Source organism: Metopolophium dirhodum, chromosome 9 (assembly GCF_019925205.1).
Source record: "Metopolophium dirhodum isolate CAU chromosome 9, ASM1992520v1, whole genome shotgun sequence".
Lineage (NCBI taxonomy): Eukaryota > Metazoa > Arthropoda > Insecta > Hemiptera > Aphididae > Metopolophium > Metopolophium dirhodum.
In genome coordinates, this window is record NC_083568.1 from 32,906,962 (window position 1) to 32,933,800 (window position 26,839).

General features: G+C 34.0%; 1 protein-coding gene across 1 annotated transcript; it reads right to left on the reverse strand.

Moving 5' to 3' along the window:
• Positions 1-1,594: 1,594 nt before the first annotated feature.
• LOC132952311 (adhesive plaque matrix protein-like) lies at positions 1,595-24,601 on the reverse strand. Its single transcript, XM_061024586.1, has 6 exons — positions 24,092-24,601; positions 3,062-4,312; positions 2,820-2,962; positions 2,475-2,739; positions 2,226-2,397; positions 1,595-1,968 (listed from the first exon to the last, which is right to left on the reverse strand). The coding sequence occupies exons 1-6, from the start codon at positions 24,366-24,368 to the stop codon at positions 1,953-1,955; spliced, it is 2,124 nt and encodes a 707-aa protein (XP_060880569.1). The 5' UTR covers positions 24,369-24,601; the 3' UTR covers positions 1,595-1,952.
• Positions 24,602-26,839: the final 2,238 nt, after the last annotated feature.

Sequence of the window (26,839 nt, forward strand, 5' to 3'; positions counted from 1 at the left end):
ATGTTTGGTGAAAAAAAATATTTTTTATAATTTTAAGGAAATATAATAGAAATATAATTTCTATAAATAGAATATAAATATAAATTGTTGTCAAGATAATTAATTTACAAGATGATTTTTCAGCAAGCTCATGCCATTTATATATTTAAACCATGCATATTATATTAAAATTCTGATTTTTGGAATTATTATGTGTGGTTAAAGATTTCTGAATACTTAAATTGTTTATATTATTTTTAAGTAGTATCCTTTCGGTTGAAAACAACTTTGGTTTTTCAAATAAATGTTTCGCAGATGTTTTTTCTGAAAATTGTAACGCAATTATTGTAATTGATATTTGAACGAAAACTTTTTTCGTTATTCTACTTTAAATTATATAAATGAAAATCTGAGGATAATAGTCTTATTTCGATATTTTTAAATTGATAAATTAACAACCGACGTCAATGGTGATTGCCGGTGCGTGATGATACTATATAGCATGTACGTAATACTTGCTCGATAGTTGTTAGAAATCTAATTCTGCACCTATATAGTAACTAATATTTACTATTTATTTTATATTAATCGATAATTTAAATGAATATCCTATCATCAATACACTTAGAGTTATAGTAAATCTTGTTGCAGAATCTTGTTTTACATTTTCAATTCTATAAGCAATAAAAGTTGAACTGTCAATTGTCATGGTTTGGTTAAAATTTAAACTTCAAATGCTTACGTATAAAAAATCGTGCCTATGGATCTTAAATATATTTAACCTGCTATAATAAAACTTACGAGGAACCTTTTTGTGAGTACTAAATTTTTAAGCTATTTACACAGTGAAACATTCTTTATCAACAGATTTAGAGTATAAACTAAACAATTTAAAATCTCATAAAAATTAATGTGACCTTCTATAAATTTTTTGGCCATTGCTGAAAAACTTATAAGGAATCTTGCATTAAATTTTAAAAACTTAAATATAAAAAGAACATTTTTATGAATTTCTAACTATAGGCACAAAATAATTATGCAATTTTGCTATTTTGGCGAATTTTGGATTAAAAGGCTTATAAAGAAATGTCGTGACTATGTTATTTCTTTATGTTTTAATTGATATATGAAATCTTACAAGTAACCTTGTGTTAAATTTTCAAACTTTTTAACCACGCAATAACAACTTTATCAAGATTTATTGAAAAAAAACAAAAATTATTGGGAGTTTTCAGTTTTGATTTCTCAGAGATTAATGTAGACGTAAATTTACAATAATACAATTATATATACTATGTAAATACATAGCCTAAAAAATATTAACGAAAAAATTGACTTAGTAGAAATACTGCATTATAAAGGTAAGACAATTTTAGCTTATGAAACTAAAATAAAATTACGGTAGATACCATATTGTTACAAGTACCGAGAATCTATATATGCCTATCTACTATCTGCTAAATATTTAAATGTATTTATTGGGACAATTTAAATCAATTATAAACATAAATAGGTATATAATAATAATAATGTACATAATATTATAATTTCAGTGTAAATAAATCCAAGTAGATGTTGATCAGGACATCAGGTCAAAAGAATTAACACATCGTGATATTTTTTTAAATACTCGTATTTTAACGATCAATTTATTTTAGAATAATATCGATTATACATTTAAAAAGAAATAAATTATTAAATATAAATTATACGCTTATACTTTTGTGTTCAGTATTTTCTTTCTCAGCAAATCGTACGCATAAAATGTCGGTATAGATTGTTGAAAAAAGAATATACCAAAAGGGCACAAAAAATTATATGAGAAATGAGAATTACTGTACGTATTTCATAATAAATAACTTAATAATAATGTTGATTGAACAATACACACAGATACAATTCTTGTTTGTTTTCGGGTTGTTTATTTTTTCAATTGTCGAGTCTCCATTTACTTTTCATTGATTACTGTGCAACTAGGCTGATCGTCCGCTAAAAAATAAATATATACTCACATTATTCATGATATTTAATATTCATCTCTAAGTTTGACTTTTATATTACCTATTTCAATTTTTAGAATAAATCGTATTGAAATTAAAAATTCAAAACGTAGGTACTGATTTAAATAGTTATCTGTACCTAATATTTAGGTAACTTGTGGGTAGGTAGTTAATAAACTAATCTTGGTGTATTTTGTATGATTATATTTTTTTTTGAAATTTTATCTTAAGATAGTATTAACTTACCAGTTTGCTCTTTGACTTGGCAAACACTTTTGGCTGACTATATCATAGCTGGTATCATGTCCACAGTTGAGGATATTAGTAAATCCATTGCGGCAGAGGGTCACCGAAGAACAGTCTGGCGTAAGTCGGTAAATACTCTTGTGACTACAACGCACTCCGGTATTTACCATGCCTGTGGAATAAATATAAATATAAATTTTATTGCGTTTGTTTAATGGCGTGTACAATAATATGCTTATGAATGCGTACTTGGTGGTATTTTTCTTAAGTTGTAATTGTAAATGGCTATCGGGTCGGCCACTGGGGCAAGAGTGGTGGATGTCGACGATGTCGGAACGACTTCAGTGGCTGGCGAAGACTCAGCCGAAGACAGCGGAACATATGGAGTGGTGGACGATACTTCGGGGGCGTATGTGGTGTTGACTTCGGTTTCAGTGGCCGTTTCAATTGGTTCAGGATTGCTTGGCAAACCCTTGCAGTCCACACGGTATGGATAGTCACAGATTTTCAAATCCTAAACATTATTTTAATAAATAAATAAATAAATAAATAAATAAATAAATAAATAAATAATTGGTTTCGTCAATTGCGTACATCGTTGTAGTTTGTTCCACCGGGGCAGACGAAATCTACTGGAGATCCAGCTACACAAACATAGAAAGCTCCGCAATTTTCATTACTACGGTATGTTCCATAACCGTCTGGACATTTCGTATTATTGCCATTTTCTGTTCCCACTAAAAAAATAAAAGGTACATTTGAATATTTATATGAGTCATTTCGTATAAGACCCTTATTTATTATTAAAAATAAAAAATTGTTTTAATATTTTCTACCTGTAATAGGTTTAGAACCACAATCTACATTTGCCGGATAGTCACAGTATCGTTTTTCTGGGTTAAATGCCAATCCCGCGGGACACGTCTGTTCGACTGCAGTTTCATCCCAACAGTTTATGAACTTGTTGCAAGAACTTTCACTCGGGAATTGTCCTCTTGGTTCCTTACATTGAGCTTTTAACGCGTCTGTCGACGGTGGTCCTGTCGGTGACGGAGCATCAGTATCGGGAGAATATGTGGATCCTCCACTAGTAGTGACTTCTGGCTCTTCCCCAGGTGTTTCAGAACTAGGTTTTTCTGGATAGGCTGGTTGATCAGTGGAAGCTTCAGATGAAGTTTCCGGTTGTACAGTAGTTGGTACTTCTCCTGGTTGACCAGGATATAAAGGTACTCCTGGCTGCTCAGGTTGTTGTGTTTCGGGATATGTTGGGATCACTTCTGGTAGATCTGTCGACGCTTCGGGTTTGGAAGTAATATACTCCGGAGCTTGAGTGATTTCTGGAATTTCAGGCTCAGAGACTCCGGGTGGTGGAGTTCCCGGTTCTGGTGCTGGCGTAGATGGTGGGTATTCTGGTGCTGGTGTAGATGGGGGATATTCTGGTGCTGGTGTAGATGGGGGGTATTCTGGTGCTGGTGTTGATGGTGGGTATTCTGGAGCTGGTGGGGATGGATATTCTGGTGCTGGTGGGGACGGGTATTCTGGTTGAGGAGTTACTACTCCTGGTGTTTCTGGCTGTGATGGGCTTCCTTCTGATGGTGCAGATGTAGATAATTCCTGCTCCTCAGAAACTGGACTCGGTGCAGGTTGTGGTGGATACAATGGTTGTTGTGGGTATGGTGAAGGTTGAGGATACGGAGATGGTTGAGGATATGGTGATGGTTGAGGGTATGCTGGTGGTGGATATGATGGTGGTGGGTAAGACGGTGATGGGTAAGATGGTGGTGGATAAGATGGGGGTGGATATGAAGGTGGTGGATAAGACGGTTGTGGGTAAGAGGGAGGTGGGTAAGATGGTTGCGGGTATTGCTGTGGAGGGTATGATGGGTATGGGTATGATGGTGGAGGGTAATATCCATTAGCTGGGACTTGGATCCATACACTAGATGGTGGCTGTCCGGAAGGTTGTGATCCTGCAGGTGGTGATACTTGCTGACCATTTACAACTGCAATTTGCCATTGTTGAATTTGTTGACGCATATATTCATCAAACTCGTTTCTATATTTGTCTTCAACTGGTTTCGAAGATTCTGAAAAAATTAAAAAGTTAAGAAATAAATATATGTGTATAGTGAACAGTGAACAATACTATATATTATATGTATTATAAATTATTCAGAAATAAAAATATTAATCTGTACCAGAAAGCATAAACACGTTATCTCATTTGGATTAAGAAACTAAATGGATATAACTGTATGCATATATATTATATATATTAAGTCATTAAGCCTATTTTTGTTTACGCCAATTTGCCGTTCTATACAACCGGTCTATTACAAACGCTAGGCCGTACGTTAGGAACAGGTTTTCATTCGGCAAAATAACCTCACTATAATTTATATTTTATTCTACTTCCAATATACTTTACATAACAAATCTTAGAAAAATGACATCAGACTAACATAATATAGTACCTATACAAGTTTTTGCAGTCCCGTGCAAGTTGTTTTTCGGTTAACGAACTCGTTTAGGAAAACATTGAATGCGATTAACCGTAATAAATCTGTTTCCGTTTCTGAGTATCACGTTGTCACATACATTTGGAGACGCTACTAATCATTTAAATTTACGAAGCCGAAATTATTATATTTTTAATCAAGATATAATCAGAAACAACATTTTTCGTTGACCAAAATCTTAATACTTGTAATAATAATAATAGTAATAATATCCTAAGTCCCAATAAATAATTTTCTCAAATTAAAACGATAATATTATACGCGTTTGAATGGTTACTACTTATTACATTTTTTGGACTAGTCAGAGATTTCGAGAAGTTTGATAGATCATTGAGTTGTGTAGGTACATGTGTAGTATAAATATTGATGTTCATGATTGTTTGCTAACGGTTCATTATACACATGGTTTTCGTTCCTACGCATTTATTATTATTATTATTTTATCACGATTATTCGATTATTGTTATTGAATATCTTGTATTTTTCTTTGGTCCGAGTGTTGTTTCCGAGCAGGTATATAATATAAATTATATATATGCGTATTTGTGAAAATCCTGTTGACATTTTGCCACATTCTTATAACGGCCTAGGGACGTTGAACCTTGACCACTTGAAATCTCACACGTAAGTGGTTTTCGATAATTCTTTATGTTTTTTTATTTATTTATTTTTTATCATCGTCTCGGATATAAATTGAAATGTGGTTGTAATGCAAGCTAAAAATTCATATAAATAAATAAAAGTAATAGCCGAAAAAACCAAATCACCGTATAGTGTAGTAGGAACTGGTTTTAAAAAGGAACTATATTATGTTTATACCATAAGCATATTATATTGTACATACACTGCGGAGACGATCGGTTATTTTGACTAAACCTCTCCGACATTAATGGTCGCCCGCCTCGTGCAGGCTCGCGGAGTTTGCACGGAACCGCTATATACAAGCACACTTATACCAGAAGATCGAAACTAATTCGTCAGTTAACACAATAAGTGGTATGCCTTTGAGCGTATGCTCTCGGGCCATATATACCACGGATGGACCATATTAGGCAGAGTAGGTATACACCGGAGTGTATATAAATAATCGAATGTGACGACTCGTTTAATAGAGGCACTTGTAACGTCAACTTACTGTTCAGTTCGTTGTGCCGACGCGGTATCGTTAAAAATACACTCAGAAGTGTATATTATTTACTATTATTAATATATGTACAATTTATTGTTTTTATAAAATACTAAACAATATCATTTTACTTCATTTTATACTATTACCTGCTATAGTGGTACTTAATTTGGTATGTAAAAAAATCGGAATGACGTTTGTTATTTAAGATGAAATTGAATTACATATCATGGCGTTAACGATTTACATATATCTCATATCAATTACTGTTTATTCGCGTGAGTAGGTATAATAAAAAAATATGAAACGCGAATTTATCGTTAAAAACTAAAATGTGTATGGGTGATTGTGTAAATAAATCAGCGGAGTTATTGCGAATTTATAAACATTTTTAATTACCATAACTCTTAACGCATGCGTGTACGTGTTGGGATTTATTTATCGAATGTGAAACGTCTATAATAATGATTATTTATACATCTTATATTATACTAGTTTTTCTGCACAACAACATAAATATGTTATTTAAGTTGCCTATGCAGTTGTCCTTAATGGCTTGAATATAAATATACCGTTTTATCTCCTGTGTACAAACGAGTATAGAATATAATTTTGGCAAGCGACACAAGAAAAACAGACAGCTTGTTAAAATTATAGAGCTTCGATATTATGAGTGAAAATTATATTTTTCCAGAATTTTCTCTTCGTAATTATTTATACTGAATCCTGAATGCGATAAATATACGATAAATATTTAATGTACATGTAATACGAAATTATTCATACCGCATGATAAAGACTTAAATGCTTTAAAAGTTATTCGAGTTTTACAAAATACAATAATCACTATTACACGACGAGCAAAATACAAGGAGTGATATGGGAAATCGAAAATAATGAATAGTCGTTCTAGTGTTTCATAGTGAAGTGAAAATCCCTTAGAAATGTTCAAACCGGTATCTGTGCAGTAGGTACAACAATAACGGCAAACTGAGCCGGAGGTCAACATTAATTTTTATATAATATTATGTTGACATAATACATTTAGACAAACCGCATATTCGACGAACGCGTCTTTTGTAACACGAATAAATATTTTCATTATTAATTATTATTGAAAAGCTGGGCGTATTTATACTGACCGAGTGGTAGGTAATATACTAGCGGTAATAACAATATTATATTAACAATCGTAATAATAATGTGGTAGACGGTAGTTGTAATAAATAAAGGCTACTGGGCAAACCATATTGTGTAGTAATTACAACGGTAAAAAATAAAACACATATTATATAGGCAGAGTAACCTACCTACGTATTATATCACGTGGGTCACAGTATGTTATATTGTTTTTTTTTTAATCTCAGTCGGAGCTTGTTACTTATATTATTTATTATCAGACCATCCGAAATGGATTGTATATCTGTATGTATGTATATTACGTGAATCTCGTTTCGGCGTGTAATTTATTTCAAAACCATTAGCATAATATCGTAATGTATTTTAACTGCAATCGCGATAATGCATTTAACGGCCTACGAGACTGATTTATCATGAAAACGAGATGTATCATACATTCATACTATATTATAGGTACCTATAATATTATGGACTGACAGTGCGTGTGTCATTGCGAGTGTGGAATAACTTGAATTAAGTTATTGTAACGAAATTACTTTGTAGAAGTAATTTATACGTAATTTAAGTTACTTTTTTGAAGTAAAATTCTTAAACTACTCGTTACTTCATTTTTTTTAATATATTCTAATAACCAATTGATAATATATAATATATATATTGTAATTATATCATAGAAGTACGATTTTCCGAGCTTATTATAGTACTGTTATACTAAATGGGAAAGCAACTGGACAATAGAAAATCCAGATGACCAAAAATTGGTGATTAACCCAACTATCAAACAACTGGGATTTGAGCTCATACTTGGGTAACACTAAACCGTATCAGGACTGGCCATGGTAGGAGTGGACACGCGATGTACAAATGGGGATTGCGTGACACTGAAACACGAGACTGTGGTTATGAATCGCAGACGATTAAACACATCACCACTGAATATCTGATTCGTGCATTTAAAGGCGCCATGGGAGATATCCATTTGGTGTAGGAAGAAGTTGTGGAATCCATGGATGAAGAACCTGGATTTGAAGCTGTACCATGACCCCTACATTGACCGTATACCGTGAAAAGGATTATTGAATTATTGGGGAACTTCTGCTCTGATTTATGTAAATAATGTATTTGTATTTATTTATTTTTAATTTTTATCACTGTTAACCCGTTTGCAATTTTATATAATATGTTATATATTTTTATATTTGAAGTGTTTCTGGTGCTGCTGACGGACGTTATACGAAATAATAAATATAATAGTACTGTCGTGTACAAAGGCGTGGAATGCAACATAATTTAATATTATTAAGTACGCGTGATGCGACGAGGTGCACCTGTTGCAGTGGTGGGAATTTAAATCCTTTATTCCTTCGATTCTAATCGTAAACGTACCTACGAGATTATGTACGCCGAGTGTGACGCGGATTCGCGACAAACCGACGGATGATAATAATATAGAAGTATGTAATTTTAATATTATTATAATACGATAAACCTGGCTGCACATGCGTTTAAGAGCCGCACGCGGCGACGGTGGGTGTATGTAGATCGAGACGAATTATAGTACACCACCAGCGGCGAATTTCCCGCAACAGACACGTCGGATTTGCATTTAAAAAACAAAACGAAATTCCGTGAGCCCGGCGGCTTTACCGCGATCTTATCGGCCAACGGCACACCTGCTTGCGTATTATATTATATTATTATTATTATTATTATATAGGTATTATATACTACCTATTATCATCGAAAGTATTCGAAACACACGCAGACACGGTGTTTAGCATAAAATATATGTTATATGCAGTCCCCGGACGCGGGAGCGCACAAACGACGATAATATTATAATATAAAAATAATATAATATTATTATCATTATATTATTATACGGCGGTAGGTGCCTCCTATAATATATATTATGGCGTACGATGGGTATTATGTACAGCTAGGCACTTTGTCTACTCGTATATAATATAAATTACGGTTTTATGTCTTACACACGAAACGAAATATACGTATTTTCACTAATCGAACTGGAAGGCACCATGTGTGCAGCGTGAGAGAGAGAGAGAGAGAAAGAGACCGCCTCGGAGAATCGTTAACAGATTTTTCATAAAACCTACACGCGTGTGCACAATGTAATATACCGCCAAAACTCGAATTCATTTTACGCCGCCGCACCGGAGGTCCGCCAAGTCGTTTCGGATATGTGACTATTATATATAGGTACCTACGTCTATAATTTTCATTCTCGAACTCGGCCCGCTGTCTGCCGCGTTCGTTCGGAACAGAGCTCGTACGTATAGTATAATATTATAATGTAATTCAATAACTATTCGTGTATATACTACGCATAGCTGCGACCGTGTAGGTCGCATATAATATTATGATGCCTATGCCTACGTGTCCGGAATCTTTGATATTATGCACACAGCGTCATAGTATACTAATTTGGCTACGAATTTAGATCGCGTCAATTTTCTTTCTAAACGATAAAAAAAAAATCGGATTAGTTTTACCGTTACCGAACGCCGCCGCCGCGTCCACTGTCAGAGGTATACAAGCGTACAATTAATATGATATATTATTAAATATAGGCGCAGTGGCGCGCCGATACGCGTCTTGTACCTATGATGTGTGTGTGTGTGTTTGTGTGTGTGGTATCTGTCTGAGAGGGCGAGCGACGGTAGAAAGTGTGTTATATGACAGTGTGCGAATAAACCCACACGCGACACGTGACGGTGATTTTCTACACGTAGGATTGGTAGAACATGATTCACCTGCACGTTTGTCGTCTTAAGGCTTAAGCGTATACGGTAGGTAGGTAGAGGTATGCGTGTAATACAATACAATAACACTGATCGATAGATCCGATGCGTATAATATTATATAGGTGTCACATATAAAATGTATTGTCTATCTCGGACACGTCAAACCTACTATAATAGGCAGGTAGGTAAGTATACGAATTGATTTCCGCCCGCGTTTTTCATTACATTATACGATATAATAGGTATGAGACGCGCGTGCGGTAAATCAACCGCAGATGAGGTCCAACGACGGGAGCCGATTTCTCAGGCGCATATATGTGAGTTAGATCTATATGAGATTCCTATAGGTACACCTGTTTACCTAAATCGTGACCGATGAATTTATTGATCCCGGGGCAATTGGGAGGCATAATTATTTGTTCAAGTTGATTTCCCTTTTGTTGCATATCAGTGGAGAATGAGGAAAAAAAGTATTTATGAGGCACATCATTTAAGTAAATCAAAAAAGTTTAACCCAAACCGGATTTGTCAATATAACACCGTGCATAAATAACCTTTAAATTGTATAATATTTCACTAATTATTTGCAAGTAATACCTATGTAGGGACAGTGGAAAAGTTTTATGGTTTGTATATTTTTACGCTTGCCTGTAAGACTCAAATGTTGGTCCTGAAACCAATAGTTAAAAAATACACAAATATTACGAACGTATACGTTATGTGTATAACACGGATTCTAGAGTCATCTACGTCCTTTTAGGACAGACGTTGTCTCATTGCTTTTGTTTTAATAAAAGTTTATCATATCATTCAACTATTTTATACATTTTGCGCCTTTGTCATCGTCTTTCGGTAATAATTTGGTTAGTATTATAGTCCAATAACTTATATTTGTTATACCTCGCTGGCTATTTAGTGTACTTAATTTTTATGTTATTTATAAGTCCTATTGAAATGTTACAATAAAACTCGAGGATAAATAGACTATACGAATCATTTGCATGATGAATAGGTAACATATACTCGCCGTGTGTGTATTTTCATGGAGTTTCTGCACTCGCGAACACTTCAGATTTCCATAGGTATACCTATAGGAGGTACATTTGAGATAATACTAAGATAATAATTTGATTATGATGAATTCGATTGTATATTATTATGCGTGAAACTCCGGACAATTGGGACTTGATGTTTACTGGACTATACAGGACTTAAAATTGGCACGCTCGTGCGCAGATCATTACATAACATGTTAAAACTGCAGTTTTATGCTATGTTAACTATATGTATACTCAGTCAAATCACTTTTAAAATAAAAAATCATTATGTCCACAATTACAATCTTTTTTATATATCACAAAATAAAAGTTGTATTATCTGTTGGTAATACGCACTAGAAAAAAGATAATATAAATTATTTTAAATAACAAGTTAGGAGAGTACACTCTGCGAGAATACTTAATTTTAAAATCTGTTTCTGTAGATCATTGACAATTTTTTTTTTTTAAACGATTTTTTGCAGAGTTCTCTTTTGTTATAACTAAGTCACTATTTCATAATAATATGTTATATTTTAATTAACATGTCGCATTGTATAATGTAATACTATCATTGTATCAAACCTATTGTGCTTTGGACTACTGTCGGTTTTCAAAAAAAAAAAAAAATAATAATAAAATAAAATATGCTTACAACGTGTGCAACGCGCTTTGTGAGTCGTAACCTCGTAAAACGGCATCTCTCACAAACGCGATATAATAATGTAATATAAATAATAGAGAATATTATTATCGCGGTCGATTAGATTTGCAGCACACGCGGTTAACCCGGTGGCCCCTTTGGAACCGATACAATCGCGTCGCGCGGGGACGAGACAAGATTTCTATCTTGCTCATTATTGCCGCCGCCACCGCAGCCCGTGCGAACACGACCCGGCTCAATGTTCTACACGCGCAGAACGGAATCCGGAATGAACGGATCGCGTCGCACACTATATAATAATCCTATACCTGTAGTACGGGTAAGCCGCCACCGCCGCCGCCGCCGCCGTCCAGATCGTTAGGAGATTGTCGTCGGCTATTATTGTTATTATTAGTTATTACGTTGTTGATACAACGTTCGATTGTGTTCGGCGGTCGTACGAGCCCGTTTTTTATAATTACAATTATTATTGTTATTCGCTCGGTCGACCCGGCCGCGTCTCCGGACAGCGGGTAACGATAATCGTTCACCGCGGACGGATGAGCAGGAATGCCGGCACGGACGCATTTGCCAACCCATTTCGCGTTCCCGGGAAAACATATTTTGCACACGCGGCGCGCTTATCGACGATTATTTAACGGGAAATACGCAATCGGTTTTAACTAGGTACCAAGAATTTTCGCAGTTATGTACTATATCGATGTTAAGGGGTACCTATACTTCATATTTATCAATTATATGATTATATCCAACATTCGTATTTTTTAATGAATCTTAACGATGAAAATGACAATTAATCCGTAATGATACGATAATAATAGCTATTTGAATTTTGAACGCATAATCGCCAATCGGTAATTGCCGATTATAATTAATTGCCAATTTAAATTAATTACCCATAAGTGTCAAATAACAATTAAAAAGCAACTACGATGAAGTCGTAGTAAAGATTTAGTAAATTACAAAATAAAAAATAACTAGATTCGAACAGAAAACATTAAAAAGTGTTGAATTAATAAATTATAATATTAACTAACATGTGTAATAACCGACAGACAAGTAACAACTGACAAGAGTAGATACAAACATTTAGAGCAATAATGATTTACGATTTAAAAAAGTCTAGAACGAAGATTCAAACTCTGCTTCTAAATTCTGGAAATTTTCAGAAACGGATTATGAATTATGATTAAATTTTTATTATTATTATTGATTATTTATTTTCATTTAAAAAATTTTAAGGTACACAATAATATTATATACATTGAAATTAATACAAATATTAATACTTATTAAATATGACATTTTACATAAATGATTGTCTCCGTAAGCTGAGCTTGTTGTGGAGACAAGTATGATTCTTATAAAATTTCTCGTACCTACAGTTACTACTTACTAATCTAAATATATATAATTAACAGTTTAGCCGATTATGGATAATATAAGAATAATCAATTTCAGAATAACATAACAATCCTACTGAAATACAACTTTAATAAATTTTACTATGCTAGTAATTTAATTTTTTCGTTTACCATTTTTTTATATAAACTACAGATTGTTAACAAACTAACATTAATATTTAGTTCCATTACCATCTTAATACCAGCATACTAGTAAATATATGATTATAAATTATGACTAAAATATAATATTGCTCATCAGTTGTTACATCATCCGACATATAACATATTATTAAAGGATTTGTTTAACTATACACCATTATAAATATTGTACAGTTTATATTCATACATAATATATGCGTAGCCCATATGTGTGTGATTTGATTTTATCGTTTCTATTTCGCAAAGAAAATAGAAAAATCCAAATGTTGGTTAATCTTTATATTAAAATATTTTGGCCGGGTTTTAATGAAAATATCCCACTGTGCACCGCAACTCCGCATAACCCTTCAAAACACCAAAATATTTATAAAGTTTTTAACCACCCCCTCCCCTCCCACCGTTATCTAACTCCCGTTTTCGCTGGTACTATTGTGTCCGGCCAGAATTCTGAAACCGTTTTTCGTGTCCTCCGTTGTCGTTTGTACCAAGTTAGTGTAGGTTTGCCTCACGAATTTCATGCATTGCAATGTACGTCTGCACCATCGTCGGCTTTTCGCCACCTGTTTTGTGTCGTTTCGCGGTAATATTGTATAATTTATTATATTCTGTGGTAATCATTTAGTGATTTAATAATTTAATAATTTAATAATGTAATAATGTAATAATTTAATAAATTATAAATGATACTATGCTCTGCTGCTGTAATTTATATGAATAAACGTTTTTGTTATAATATTATGTTATATATTTGGTTATTAATTAATTATGAAACAATTTAAAAATTCAGAAATTAAATTAAATATATACATTAAGTTTTTCACTGAATATTGTGTTTTTGAAAACAAAATGTATATATTATGTGTATATACCTATAATGATAATACGACAAATAAGATTTTATTCAAGCTATGTTTTTATGTTATTTATTTATTATTAAAGTTATTTTAGAACTATGTTTTAAAAATGTTAAGATATTGGTTAGTAACAATAATTTATAGGCACATTAAATTAACTTGACATTCCTAAGAATATTAACTCTGGTCTTATAGTTATCATATGTATAAAGGTAGTTATTCTACAGACAGTCCCAAGTCTGTGTAAAAATTGGGAAGAAAACTTGGGAAACTGTAGAAAATTTAAATTTTAAAATAGTCATATTAATAAAACGAAAGTTGGTAGAACATGTTCGGTAATTATTGCGAACTCGTAGGTGTGCAATTTAATAGCATATTCTGTCGGTGACATTGATTTAGCCTCGCGCTCTCAATAGTCAATACAGTTGAAATATAAACAAACTGCGGAGTGATGTAATCCGATGGACTTCATAAACGCGCCCAGTGCTTATACAGTGTTCATTATGATGGATCTGCAGAGGTCGTAACATCGTGAATGCAAACGGAAATGCGAATTTTGTGACTTCGTGTAATAGCCGCGTAAAATGTCGCAATGCGGGCTTTCGGCGATAAAACGTAACGATGATATTAATTTTCGGGTGACGCGAGACATGTCAAGTCTTTGATGACCGAGCGCCTCCAATAATAAAACATACATTTTTTTAAAATACAGTCATCAGGCGTCATTCACGCCGATTACACATTTTCACAATAATTTAACGTCCAGGCCAAGGTGGATATTATATTAAATACGTATTTATACATCCGACTGGGTCCCGGTTAACGACTATACAACTGCGTGTACGCCGCAGTGAAGTACATATTCGAATCGTTGAACCGTCTCCGCGACGAGTAAGTACTTACCAGTTACCAGCTAAGGAATCGGAAAATTGCGACCTTCGACCGTCATTTAGAACGAAACAAAAAGTCTTTGTGCCGCAGAACTCATCTGTTTATACATATACACATCGGGAATAATAATGGTCGGCTGCAGCGGTTCGATTTTATATTATCCGTTTAGACAGTATATACAGCTATGTATAGACCTATACAGCTAACAGTAGACGCGAATAATAAAGGTAATATTTTATGTGACCGCGCGGTAACGCATTTGATACGGCGTTGGAATACCGACAACGAACGACAGATTTACGAGTGGCGCGTAAAAAATGTAATGAAAAACCAATTTGATTTGACCGCTTGGTGTAATAATAATATAATATAATAATAATGAGAATAAATCGTCGCCAACAAAACAAGCCGACGGTGGCAGACATAGGGTGGTCGAAACGAAAGGGAAGGGTGGGCAGGTGGTGGTATGCGTATACATTACCAGGTCCTGTCCGTACCAACATGAAAAATGTCTTCGCGCACAATTCGACCGATTTCAAAGACGGTAAAGCGGCAATGCAGCGACATAATAATGTCAACATTTCAAAAGTGATGTGGTGAAGGTGGAGTCGGCCGCCTTTGAGTTTTTTAATGGGTGATGGGTGGGTGCGTAATAATAATTTAGTATACCAAGTACTAACTAGTATTTTAGCATTAACTAAGAAAGGTGGTTGAAAATATGACGACAAAGATTTTATCGGGGTTTGAGTGGGTGGGTGAAATATATGACGCTATATACTAATATACGCTATATAGCCTCTGAAAGTTCGTCACGCCCCAATAGTCATTTGTATATAAAATGACAACTGCTCGTGGCGTGAGCTGTGCAGGGATAAAGATTTAAGGGATTAGGTTAGGTTATCTTGGTTTCGGGTTTTTTAACAGCGAGTAACGACCCTATATTTATAATATGTTCTAATCAGGTCGGAAAATTTGAAAAATGCGTGTGTCACTGGGTGACTTTGCTCCTAAAAAACCGTGTACCTATTTACTCCAGATGTTTTTATCCAGGAGGAGCAGATCGTATTGTGATCAATGGACCCCTTTGATCGCAAAGTGCGCGGAGTTGTCAAGTGGAAAAATAATGGAAAACGATAAGGGTAATAAAAAATATAATCGACCCGGAGGAACTTTTGCAGCGTGCAGTGTGCAGAGGTATGCGAGTCTCTGCCGTCCGAGAGCCCAACAGCAGCAGCAGAAGCAACAACAACGAAACAATGATAATAATGTAATTGACGACGAAGACGGGTTATACGATTATATTATCTTATTATTATGTACACGCGGTTTCTACTTCACGTCGTACAATATAATGGTAATAATGATAATAAATATAAAGCGACCGGCGGCGGTCAGGACGAGACCATAAGTGCGCATAGTATAAAGGCAGTCGGTCTGAGAATTTATTCCGAAACACCGGTGTCTGGCGCTGATCGCAAATTTCTTCGCAAACGAGCAGCAGTGGTGGGGTGGTCCGTTGTAATATTATTGTTTGTTTTTTTTAATTTTACGCAGCATCACCGCCTCCCGGACGGACAGTCCGTTATAATATTATTATTTATTATACCATCCACGTGTGTCCGTATAATTGTTTAGCGTGTGAAATTATTATTATTGTTGTATAACACGCGTATATATACAAGATGACTGATAGATGTACGTCGTACATATAGGTAGCCGAGGTACAGCTATATAGTTACGCGATGACCAAACGAAAACCCGTGAAATTAATCGAGACGTCTCGGAAAACCATTTTTGCTACACCGATAGGCGATGTGTGTGAGTATATAATATACCTATATATAATATAAGGTGCATATTATAGGCGTGCGCAGTTCAAATTCTTGACAGGACGTCCTATTTTGATTCAAAACAATTTTAATACCAATTTATTTGATAATTTAATTGACACATTACGAAATTTTTCCAAAAACTCCTTACTCGTAAGATAAATTATAAGAAGTGAATTATTAGAATATTATGCGCATAAAGTTAAATTAAAATAAATAAAACTCGCTGCAGTTATATTTTTTCAGTCCACAATAACATTTTAAATGTTTCAATAACACTTGAAAATATTTATTTTATAACTCTATTGCTTAATAAACGTTTCAGCAATCCACCAAGTGGATCTTGGTGTAACAGCTACAGTCTACAAGACGTAATAACGTTTCTAATAAACTAAGTTTTGAAAAAGACTTCACATGAACTAGAACAGTGACGGACTTTTTCTAAGACAGATATTCGTAATTCTTTATTATAGAAAAAAAAAGTATAGGTTCCAAGTTCACAGAAGGGACAAAAACCTTAACTGCCACCATCAACCCCGTGCGCATGCCTATGCGATTGGCAAGTGCATTAATTGCGTGTTGTTCATTCATATAATTGATTATAGTACGCGATTGCATGTACACTGGTCTATATGGGGGATGGATGTAGGTATATGAAGCTAATTTGTATGGCTTATACACGCTGCACGCTTGTAGAAAACGGCCTACATAACGTCATTTTATAGTCGATACGGAACCAGTTGTATAAATAAATTATTAAATGTGTACCTAAACATACGACGATGCGTAGAGACGCTCAGACGACTGCAACATGACGTATTACCTATATAGAACGCGGTCGACTACGCGCGTGTATTATATTATTATATATCATAGTGTAATTGTGCTCGGTCGCTTATAATATTAATGGTTTTGGAAAGTTCGATACGATTAAATATGCGCCCGGCATATTATATTGTACCGCGGTGGCGCGGGATATAGCTATATAGGATTAACATTCCGGGCCGGAAGCCATAAATAAAAAACGGACCATCGCGGTCGACTTGTGCTACAGCAGGCCATGCCGTTGCCAATAATATAATATAAGACGTACTATACAAAAGAGCTGATACCACGTGTAGAAGAGATTTAAACGCCTCCGCAGCCGAACCGTCGAATGTCGTTGTCGAGGTGTCGGCTGCTGCTGCAACAGTTTCGCGACATCGGATTCGAGTCAATAGCTCCAGCACCGGCGCACAGGTATAGTGTTACAATGTTATAGTCATGTGGGCAGAGTGGTTTGCGACGGAAAGTCCATTTTGAGATTTTACATCTCCGTTGTACACGCAGTGCGTCGACGGATTTCCTGCAATATACATAATGTAGAAGGACCCGCAGCGCCGATGTCACGGAAAATGCATAGGTAATGTACGTTTTGGAGTTAGCAAAAATGCATAATGAGAACGCGACGCGACTCTGCAGCTGTCTACCAAGCGTGTATATTATATTATTGTATGCTTTAACGCCGCCGATTTCCGTAATACAATGTATCAAGTAAATCGATAAATCTTTTCGTTGGTGTATTTATTTCTACTAGTGCGTGAAACGTCGGAAAGGCGTTCAAATGGCATAAACCGCCATTAGGATGTTGGTATTCCAAATATATTATAACGACGCGAGGGATTTCGAAATATTATATATTATTATACTATGATAAAACGCAAAGTATATTATTATATACAGCCAATAAGAACAGAGATGAATGTGACGGTCGGAAAAAATAAAAAGCCTATATAATTATAATATTTTTTTATGTTTTTATTTAACATTTCGACAGTAATAAAAAAAAACACCACGGTTTTCTGTTGATAAACTTCGAAACAAAACTACATCGAGAACAAAAATGTGCGTGGGATGTAATTATAATAATACGACGGATTATTTTTTTCTTTCTAAAACCAACTTAACGGTTAATCCTGCTAGCTTAACGATTTAGGCTGTTTATGATACCCACACGCACGTTTAATGATTCGCAAACAAGTTAATCACCTAACCGAAAAAAAAAATCATATATTTAGTTGTCGTATTATTATAAAGGTACTGTTACAGTATTAGAGTTTAGGTACCTACATATTTAACGTTTCAAATATACAACTGTCAGTGCTGGGCTTAATAAATAGAATTCCGTTTGGTTTTATATATTATTTCATTTTACGCGTATAATATCACCTGGCATAGGTCAAACGGCTTATGTAAATTCGTATAATATGCAAACGAATTTACATGGATTTCAAATTAAAATTAATTGCAATCGATTCAGATATGCTGCACCATGTCAAACATTAGATTTTCGTGTAACGCGTATTCTAACATCAGAGAAATTGTATGTTATCAAATTATATAGCTTTATAGATAGGCATTCAAAATCGAATGTTCAGAATTAATAATGAAGCCGTTTCTTGTTCATAAGCTTCGGTCGGATAAATTAGTGTCTATAATATGTGTAGTAACCTCTTAACCTACCTATATATTGTGTAATATTTTGATCGCGGTGAATACAATTTGTAAGGTACCTATACCTATTAAAGGAAAGCGCCAGAGTACAAAAATTACTATATACATATTATACAAGTATGTCTTTCATAGACCAATTCAAGTATAAAACAACACATAATGTTATGTAGTTATGTATATCTACATGACTACATTTTACTAGTTATGTGTTACCGATGACGACCATTTGCTATTTAGCGTATCATTCGGGTCGTCGACTTGAAACGGACTGACTTGAGCTGATAATAGTGCGTATAGATACCTAAGTATATTTTTTAATTTTTATATTCATAAATATGGTAATATGTATATATAATTAGTAAGGTGTGAAAAATATTTTTTTTAAAAAATCACCGTATAAATAACGGAAATCAACCGTTTAAAGCGAAGATATTAAAAAACAATTTGTCTGCAGTCGCGTACTTGCATCGTCTTGTATATAGCATAATTGATATCCCCGGGACCGGACATTTCGGGTTCGTGTGTATTGGTGCCTGACAAATCAATAACCGTCAAAAAACCGTGCGATCGGAAGTCGACGGAAATCCGCCGTTAGTGCCGCGCCACCGGTGTAGGTTTGTTATACATTTATACACAAACACGTGTTTGGCCCCCAAACAAAAAATTATAATAATAATAAAAATACCGAGAATATTGCAATGAAAAAAAACAGGTGTATGCAATCTCGGCGATGATGACGTTGTATGTAGTCTGCAGTGGTCAGAGGGGTCCTTCCCCTCGAGTTGTGCAATCGACTGCCGCCGCGGCCGAAACCACGTATTATATTATGAGCGAGCGCGCCATCATATTATCATCCCGAAAACCAGTAAGACCCTTGGGTCCACACATATTAATTATTATAAAATGCGTGTATACTGCTGCACTACTGCAGTGAGAAACGCGTTAAGTCCGACAGACACGTAGGCACCGTCCACGGGTGCGCGGCGTACCGCCTATATATTATTATATACGTACATACATATTGTATTCATGTATAGGTAGACACCTATATATATTTATATTATATACTGGTGTAGTTCACTGTTGCAGTGCCCATCCGCACGTTTCCCGTGGGAATATGACAAGTGGTATTCCACCATAATAAAATATATTATTATAATATAGTATCAATATTATTATTTCGAATAAATATATTATATTCATACGATTTTCGTTTTTTATTTTTTTTGTTTTTGCTGTGTAACTCAAATATAATATGTATAGGTAACTATCGAAAAACAGATAAAAGAAAAAAACAATTTGATAATTCAAACGTGATCCGAATGGTTTCGAGATAAACATCGAAAACGCGTGTTTATACGCTTGTAGATCGGTGAGTACTGCCGGTTGTAAGCAATGTATACACGGTTTGGCAGAGACTTTAACGCCACGGTTTTGGCACTCGCATGTATCGGCACGGCTTCTCACCATCAATCACGCACACGCACACAACAATAATATTATAACACATTCTCGTCTCGTTTGTGTGAGTGTCGTGCGTAATGTGTGAAACATCATCGCGCGGCCGCCAGACGACTGCATGACCAATGATCTGGATGTGTGCGGCGTGCAGTATAAATACGATGGGAACCGAAGTAAATAATGAAAATAATAATAATGTTAAAAGTATTTTTGTATTATTATTATTATTAGTATTATTTATTTTTTCCGCGCCGCCGTAAACGTCTTATTATTCTTTTATATTCGTCTCGTTGTTAGATGTATAATAATAAAACATTTATATGTCTGCGAATCAAGTGCAAAAATTAATAACGTGTCTCCGACCGAATAGCGTTCACTGCACGTATTACGCGTATACATTTACGGCGCGTGATATATAGCTGTATAAGGCCGCACGGTGACGCGCGCTGGAAAAACTGTGCTGGGAAACCTGTATTGCGCCGTTTTAAATTATTATTGCGACTGCCACCGGCCGGATGCTGACCGTTTGTTTACGTCGAATCGCGCTATACCTATTATTATTAGCTTTATATCATTTTTTTTTCTTTTATTAATATTCTCTGCGGTACGAGTTTTTTTTTTTTTTTGCTGTCGAACGGATTTTTTCTTCGTCGAAGATGTATAAGTATAACGAGACGTCTCGATGAATTACTAAACGTTTATGGATTAGTCATCCGAGACGATGGCCGACCGGAGGTAGGTAAATACGACCAATTAAAAATTGCATCTATATGTATAAATATATTTTTTTTATGTATATATTATAGTTTTTATGTACGGTCGTTAGCACTTCAAAGTCGCGCATCTCTTCGGAATGGTACCTGCTATATATATATGTATAAAATAATTTACGGACGATATTATTATTAGATTATGGATGTGTGCCGATGACAGCATAAGGCGATTTCATAACGACCCGTTATTTAGGATTCTTTTTACGACTGTTATAAAACTGGTTGTCCGGTCATCGAATGACCTTGCTCGATCGTAATTATAATATTTAAACTTTTTTGCATTAATATAAACATGCATATATATGCATGTGCAAACGATGAGCTATCTGTCATATTTCGAAAACCGTATAATGAACAAAATAAAATAATTTCGCGGGTGCTAAAATCGAACTATAAAATTGCTGAAACGCTAAACAATCATTTCGAAGTTTTTGTAATAATTATCACATGGTTATTAAATATATCTTATTTACGAAATTTGAATAATATACATGTTCACAGATCAATAAAAAATATTGTTGTAAAAGGAAGTTGATATGTAAATTTTAAATCCTGTTTTTTATAAAATAATTTTGTATGGGTTAATAAATGCATTGTAACTGCAGGCGATACTTCTAACGATATATTTCAATTAAGCGGAACGGTAACAGCTATATTATATAATCATAACAATTGACAATATTTTTCATACAATTTATGAATCTAAACTTCACGACTCGTTACTTTTTACAAAAACGTTCGTTTTATCGATTTTTTTATCCCTATCAATAAAAGCAACTTTATTATTAAAGTCTATATGGGCCTGTCAATTGTGCTACATTTATGCTGTAATATTAAATTATAAATTCATTATAATAAAACCAAATGAATAATCAAACATTTGGAAAACGATTATGAACGAAGCGTCGAAGCTATTGGTACAGTTCATATGATAGTTCTTTCATTCTTTACAGTTTTTCGATACATATACTTAAGAAAACCACTGAGAAGTCTAAAAATTACTATTTTATAATCCTATTTACTTTATACTTAAATACAATTTTAGGTGATGTCAACAATGCCTCAAGTAGACTCTATACTTTCAATCAATAGATGGACTTAATATTTTCGGAGCACACCTTTTGTCAGAAAATGTGAAGATAAAAAATAAATCAATCAAATCCTATTATTATATAACCAATTGAAAGATCTCATTTAAATCATAAACATAATGAATATACTTCTGTATAAAAAAATTGAAATTTAGATGATATAATCAGTACATATTGATGATTAACTGATTTGGTTTTTAAAAATTATTATTTGAAATTCATTGAAATTGAAAAATATATTTTTTAACTTTAATTTTCTTAATACTGAGCTTATATGTATTTTATGTTTCTAAGATAGATAATACACGTACCGTACAATTATTATATTTTTATAAGCAATGTTAATTTTGAAATTTTTATGTTTAATAAATATATTTAATATACATTTATATTATTTAAAATGTAAATATGTAAATATGTCTATATTGTGATTTTTTATGATAATTATAAACTTATACGCAAAATAAATTATTAGTAGGTACTAGGTATTTTTATTACATTGGCTTAATTTGGTTATGAAAATAACATATACAATTTAAATTAGTTAATAGTAGTTACTTTTCAGTACTTGTTACAATATTGTATCATTTAATAGTCACTGGATATTATATACAAGCAAATGTTTTTGTTTATTATAGTGATTTGTGAGTATTTATATTTGTTTGGGGGGCTATTTATAATACATTTATTTCAACAACTGTTTTTCTAATATACTTCTTTTAAATGTATAATTAAATTAATTTGTTATTTGTACATGGTTTGAACCAGAAAATAAAAAATCAGATCCCAACATGACGTTTATCGTTAAATACAGACCATAAATATCATAAACACGCGGTTTATATCGTTTCTATTTGGAGGCAGTTTTAAAAAATATACGAACAAATTACGAAGTAAACAACACGTCGACTACTGTAAATCTTAGAGTTTATCAGTTAGTCTTTACTAATATTGTTTTAAAAACTGATGTAAATGTATATTATTAATTATTATATTGCAGAATAATAGGTCTTGGACAGTGCATATCGATCGTTTCTCGCTGTAAAGCGGAGATGAGCATTTCAAACGGGGAAAAATCTCTTTCGGTCGCATAATATCACAATGGTTGATGGATTTGCAACAAACAAGTTTGGAATTTTGTTAATATTGGCTATTGCGTCCCCCAAAAAATGTCACTGTCATATTATACCACTTAAATCGACGCCTGGGTATTTTTGAAACGTGTCTACGTAAATCGCGTCCCGATATTCCACGGGATATTTTGATTATTTCGGCAAATCAATTTAAAGATATTCAATAAACTATGACGGAAAAAGAAACATAATAATAATATGTGTATACCTATACAAGAAAAAGTATGAATCGCAAACAAAAAACATTACTCGTTTAGACTTAGCACACGGGAATATTATCATACACAAATTTTCATCGGTTACCTATCCAACTACTATTTTTCAATCATAAACGATAAACCGCAAAACCAATGGTTTTTATACAGACAGTAAGGTACACATCGTAACACGTTGACGTGTCTTATATTTTCATAATGTAGGGTTGCAAAAATTATAATAACAATAATATATAATAAAATAATTATTAGCATATTATTTTCATAATTTTAATACTAATAATATCATATTAACATATTGTATACTCACTCTTGACGGCAGCGGCCGCGGCGGCGACGGAAGGCTTGACGGGAGTCTTTTTCTTGGCGTCCACTTGCGCGGGTGCCGACGGCTTTTTTGACTTGGTTGGTGACGAGGACTTCGGCTTGGCCGCGTCGGCGACGGCTTTCGGCCGGACAGGGATGTGCTGGTCGTCGGTGAACCTGACCAGCCCCCTGTCGGGCTTCGGGGCGGCGGCCTGCAGGGTCTGCGTGGCCGCCAGGAGGACGACGAGCGTCAACAGGCACATTCGGTGGCCGGCAATCATTTCGGAGCTGCCGCGGTAAACCAGTGTATGATGCGGCTCAAGTGTGTGCGTTTACGGGACGAGCTGTCGTCCGTCTGTTCGTCCGTCTGTCTGTCGGTCGGTCCGTCTGGTGCGCGTCGTGTGTTTGGCGAAACGTTTTGCGGCCCGGACGACTCGTGTGTATGTGTGTGTGTGTGATGTGTACACCGGCCGATTCGATTCGACGTGGTCCAGTGTCACGGTCGCGGATGCGTTTTTATATTTATATCGCACGGCGGCGGCGAATCCGTCCGCCCCTCCTGCACGCGGGCCGTGACCTAAACCTTGTCGGCCGCGCGACGTTTGGCACCGTCTCTCCCGCCGCCGCCGCGCGCCGTCCCCGCGCGCGTACTAATTACGTGACGGCGCTGACCGGGGCGGCGGCATTTTGCGCGTATATTTTATAATATTATACGCAGGCAGGTATGTTTCCCTGTATGTTACAAAAACGACGCGGAGATGGCATGTTCCGATATCAAGCGTTTCCCGTGGCCGTCCCAGATGCAGCTGCAGTATTCAGTGCATATACGACTGCGCCCAAAAATATGTATATATCGTTGTGTTAAATTATTATAATATGAATTATACTATAGTTATATGGTTAGTATTTATATAGTAACAGTTTAGTATTTCAATACACCTATAGGCTATAACGAAATATATATGAAATATAATATTAAGTAGTGAATTACTTAATAAGTAAATCATTATTCATTAGGATTATAGATATTATAGGACAATACATTTCTTTTCACCTTATCTAAAACCATATGGCCTATAACGATATTTGTTGTGAGCAATCGTGTTGTGTTTTTTTGCAAGTTGCAAGTTGTAAGTAAAATAAGGTAAAAAGTGCGTAATTGTATTTTATAATACTACCACAGTATTTGTAATAATATTATACGCGATGATATAACACTATAGCTGTATACCCGCCTTCGCCAGGCTTAAATTAATCTTTCTATCGTTTTCCGTTTTGCTTCAGTTGAAATATACATATCTTAGAGTAAAGAAGAATAACTCAGAACTTTTCGTTCAAATTATTTCTTTTACAATTTAGAACACATCTGCAAACTTTAAAAAAATCTTCTGATTCACAATATACATTAGGTACAACATGTAGGTTTTCATTTGAAAAAATAAAGTTGATACCGCTACCATGTGCTACAGAATACTCCTTTATTTTTGTAAATAATCCAATTATTCAAAAATATCGTCTTCAACTATATACTACTCTTAAAAATTCCAAAATTCATAATTTTAGTATATGCATAATTTAAACATAAAAATTGGTGAGCATGCTTAAAAAATTACTCTGTATAATACAGATACAATCACGATGATTAATTGTATGATTTTACACTTCTTAATTCTGGACATCTTATTGATGTAAATACAAAAAACTAGAGACGTTAAGATTGGCATTCGTCTATATATATGCGCTTACATAAAAAAGTCCATAATTAAGAAAACAAATCATAAAAGTAATCATTGTAATAATTATTGTGTTCATATAAGTATTTTATTTGAAAATTTGTTTTTTTTAAAAATATATTTGTAAGAATATTACATGTCATATTTCTAATAATTATAATAGTAATATTATAATCTGTACATTGTAACCTATGGCAGCTATGCAATTCAAATAAACAAAAAAATATTCAATGTTCATTAGCCAAATCTGAATTCATGTGTGAGCTACCTTATAGCAACTTATACGATATTTGGATTGCAAAATAAGCTGTTAACACCCTTAAAGTTTAAGGGAATCTATTGATTTAACTTTTACTGAAAATAGTCCAGTAGTTTCTGTGGATTAGGTATCTTCAGTAGTAGGTATTTAGAGGACTAACTGCAAAGAATCATTAATTTTTATATTGATTATATAGATAGATAGATAATATTTTATTATAAATCATAATATAAATAATTTATTGTGGTATTTAATTAGCTTTTATGATAGGATATCAATGCACTTTTGATTTTGATTTTTCTTATGGTAGCCGCGTATAACAAATTATTATGAAGTTCGTTTTGGTACGAATTTGATTCATCTCTTGTCCACGGATACATCTTATAATATCTGCTGCATTCATTTTGCAGTTTTTTAATGCATGTTATAACTACATTTAAATTTAAAACTAAATATTTCAAGATTTTAACGGGATTCTATATAGTTATCATATTTTGCGACGTGCAAACAATTACAATTTATCTACTCTTGCATTTGAAATTCCATACAAAACAATAACATGGGTTAGGTTAGGTCTTCACAGAATACAACTTAATCAAACTCAGCATCATCAAATCAATTAATCATCAAATTAACATAACAAATAATTAAAATGATATATTTCTGCCATGAACAATACGTGTGACATTTTTAAGATTTTGTACATAGGTACCTCCTATAATATTTATGTCATAATTAAAATAATTACAGTTTGTTTGAT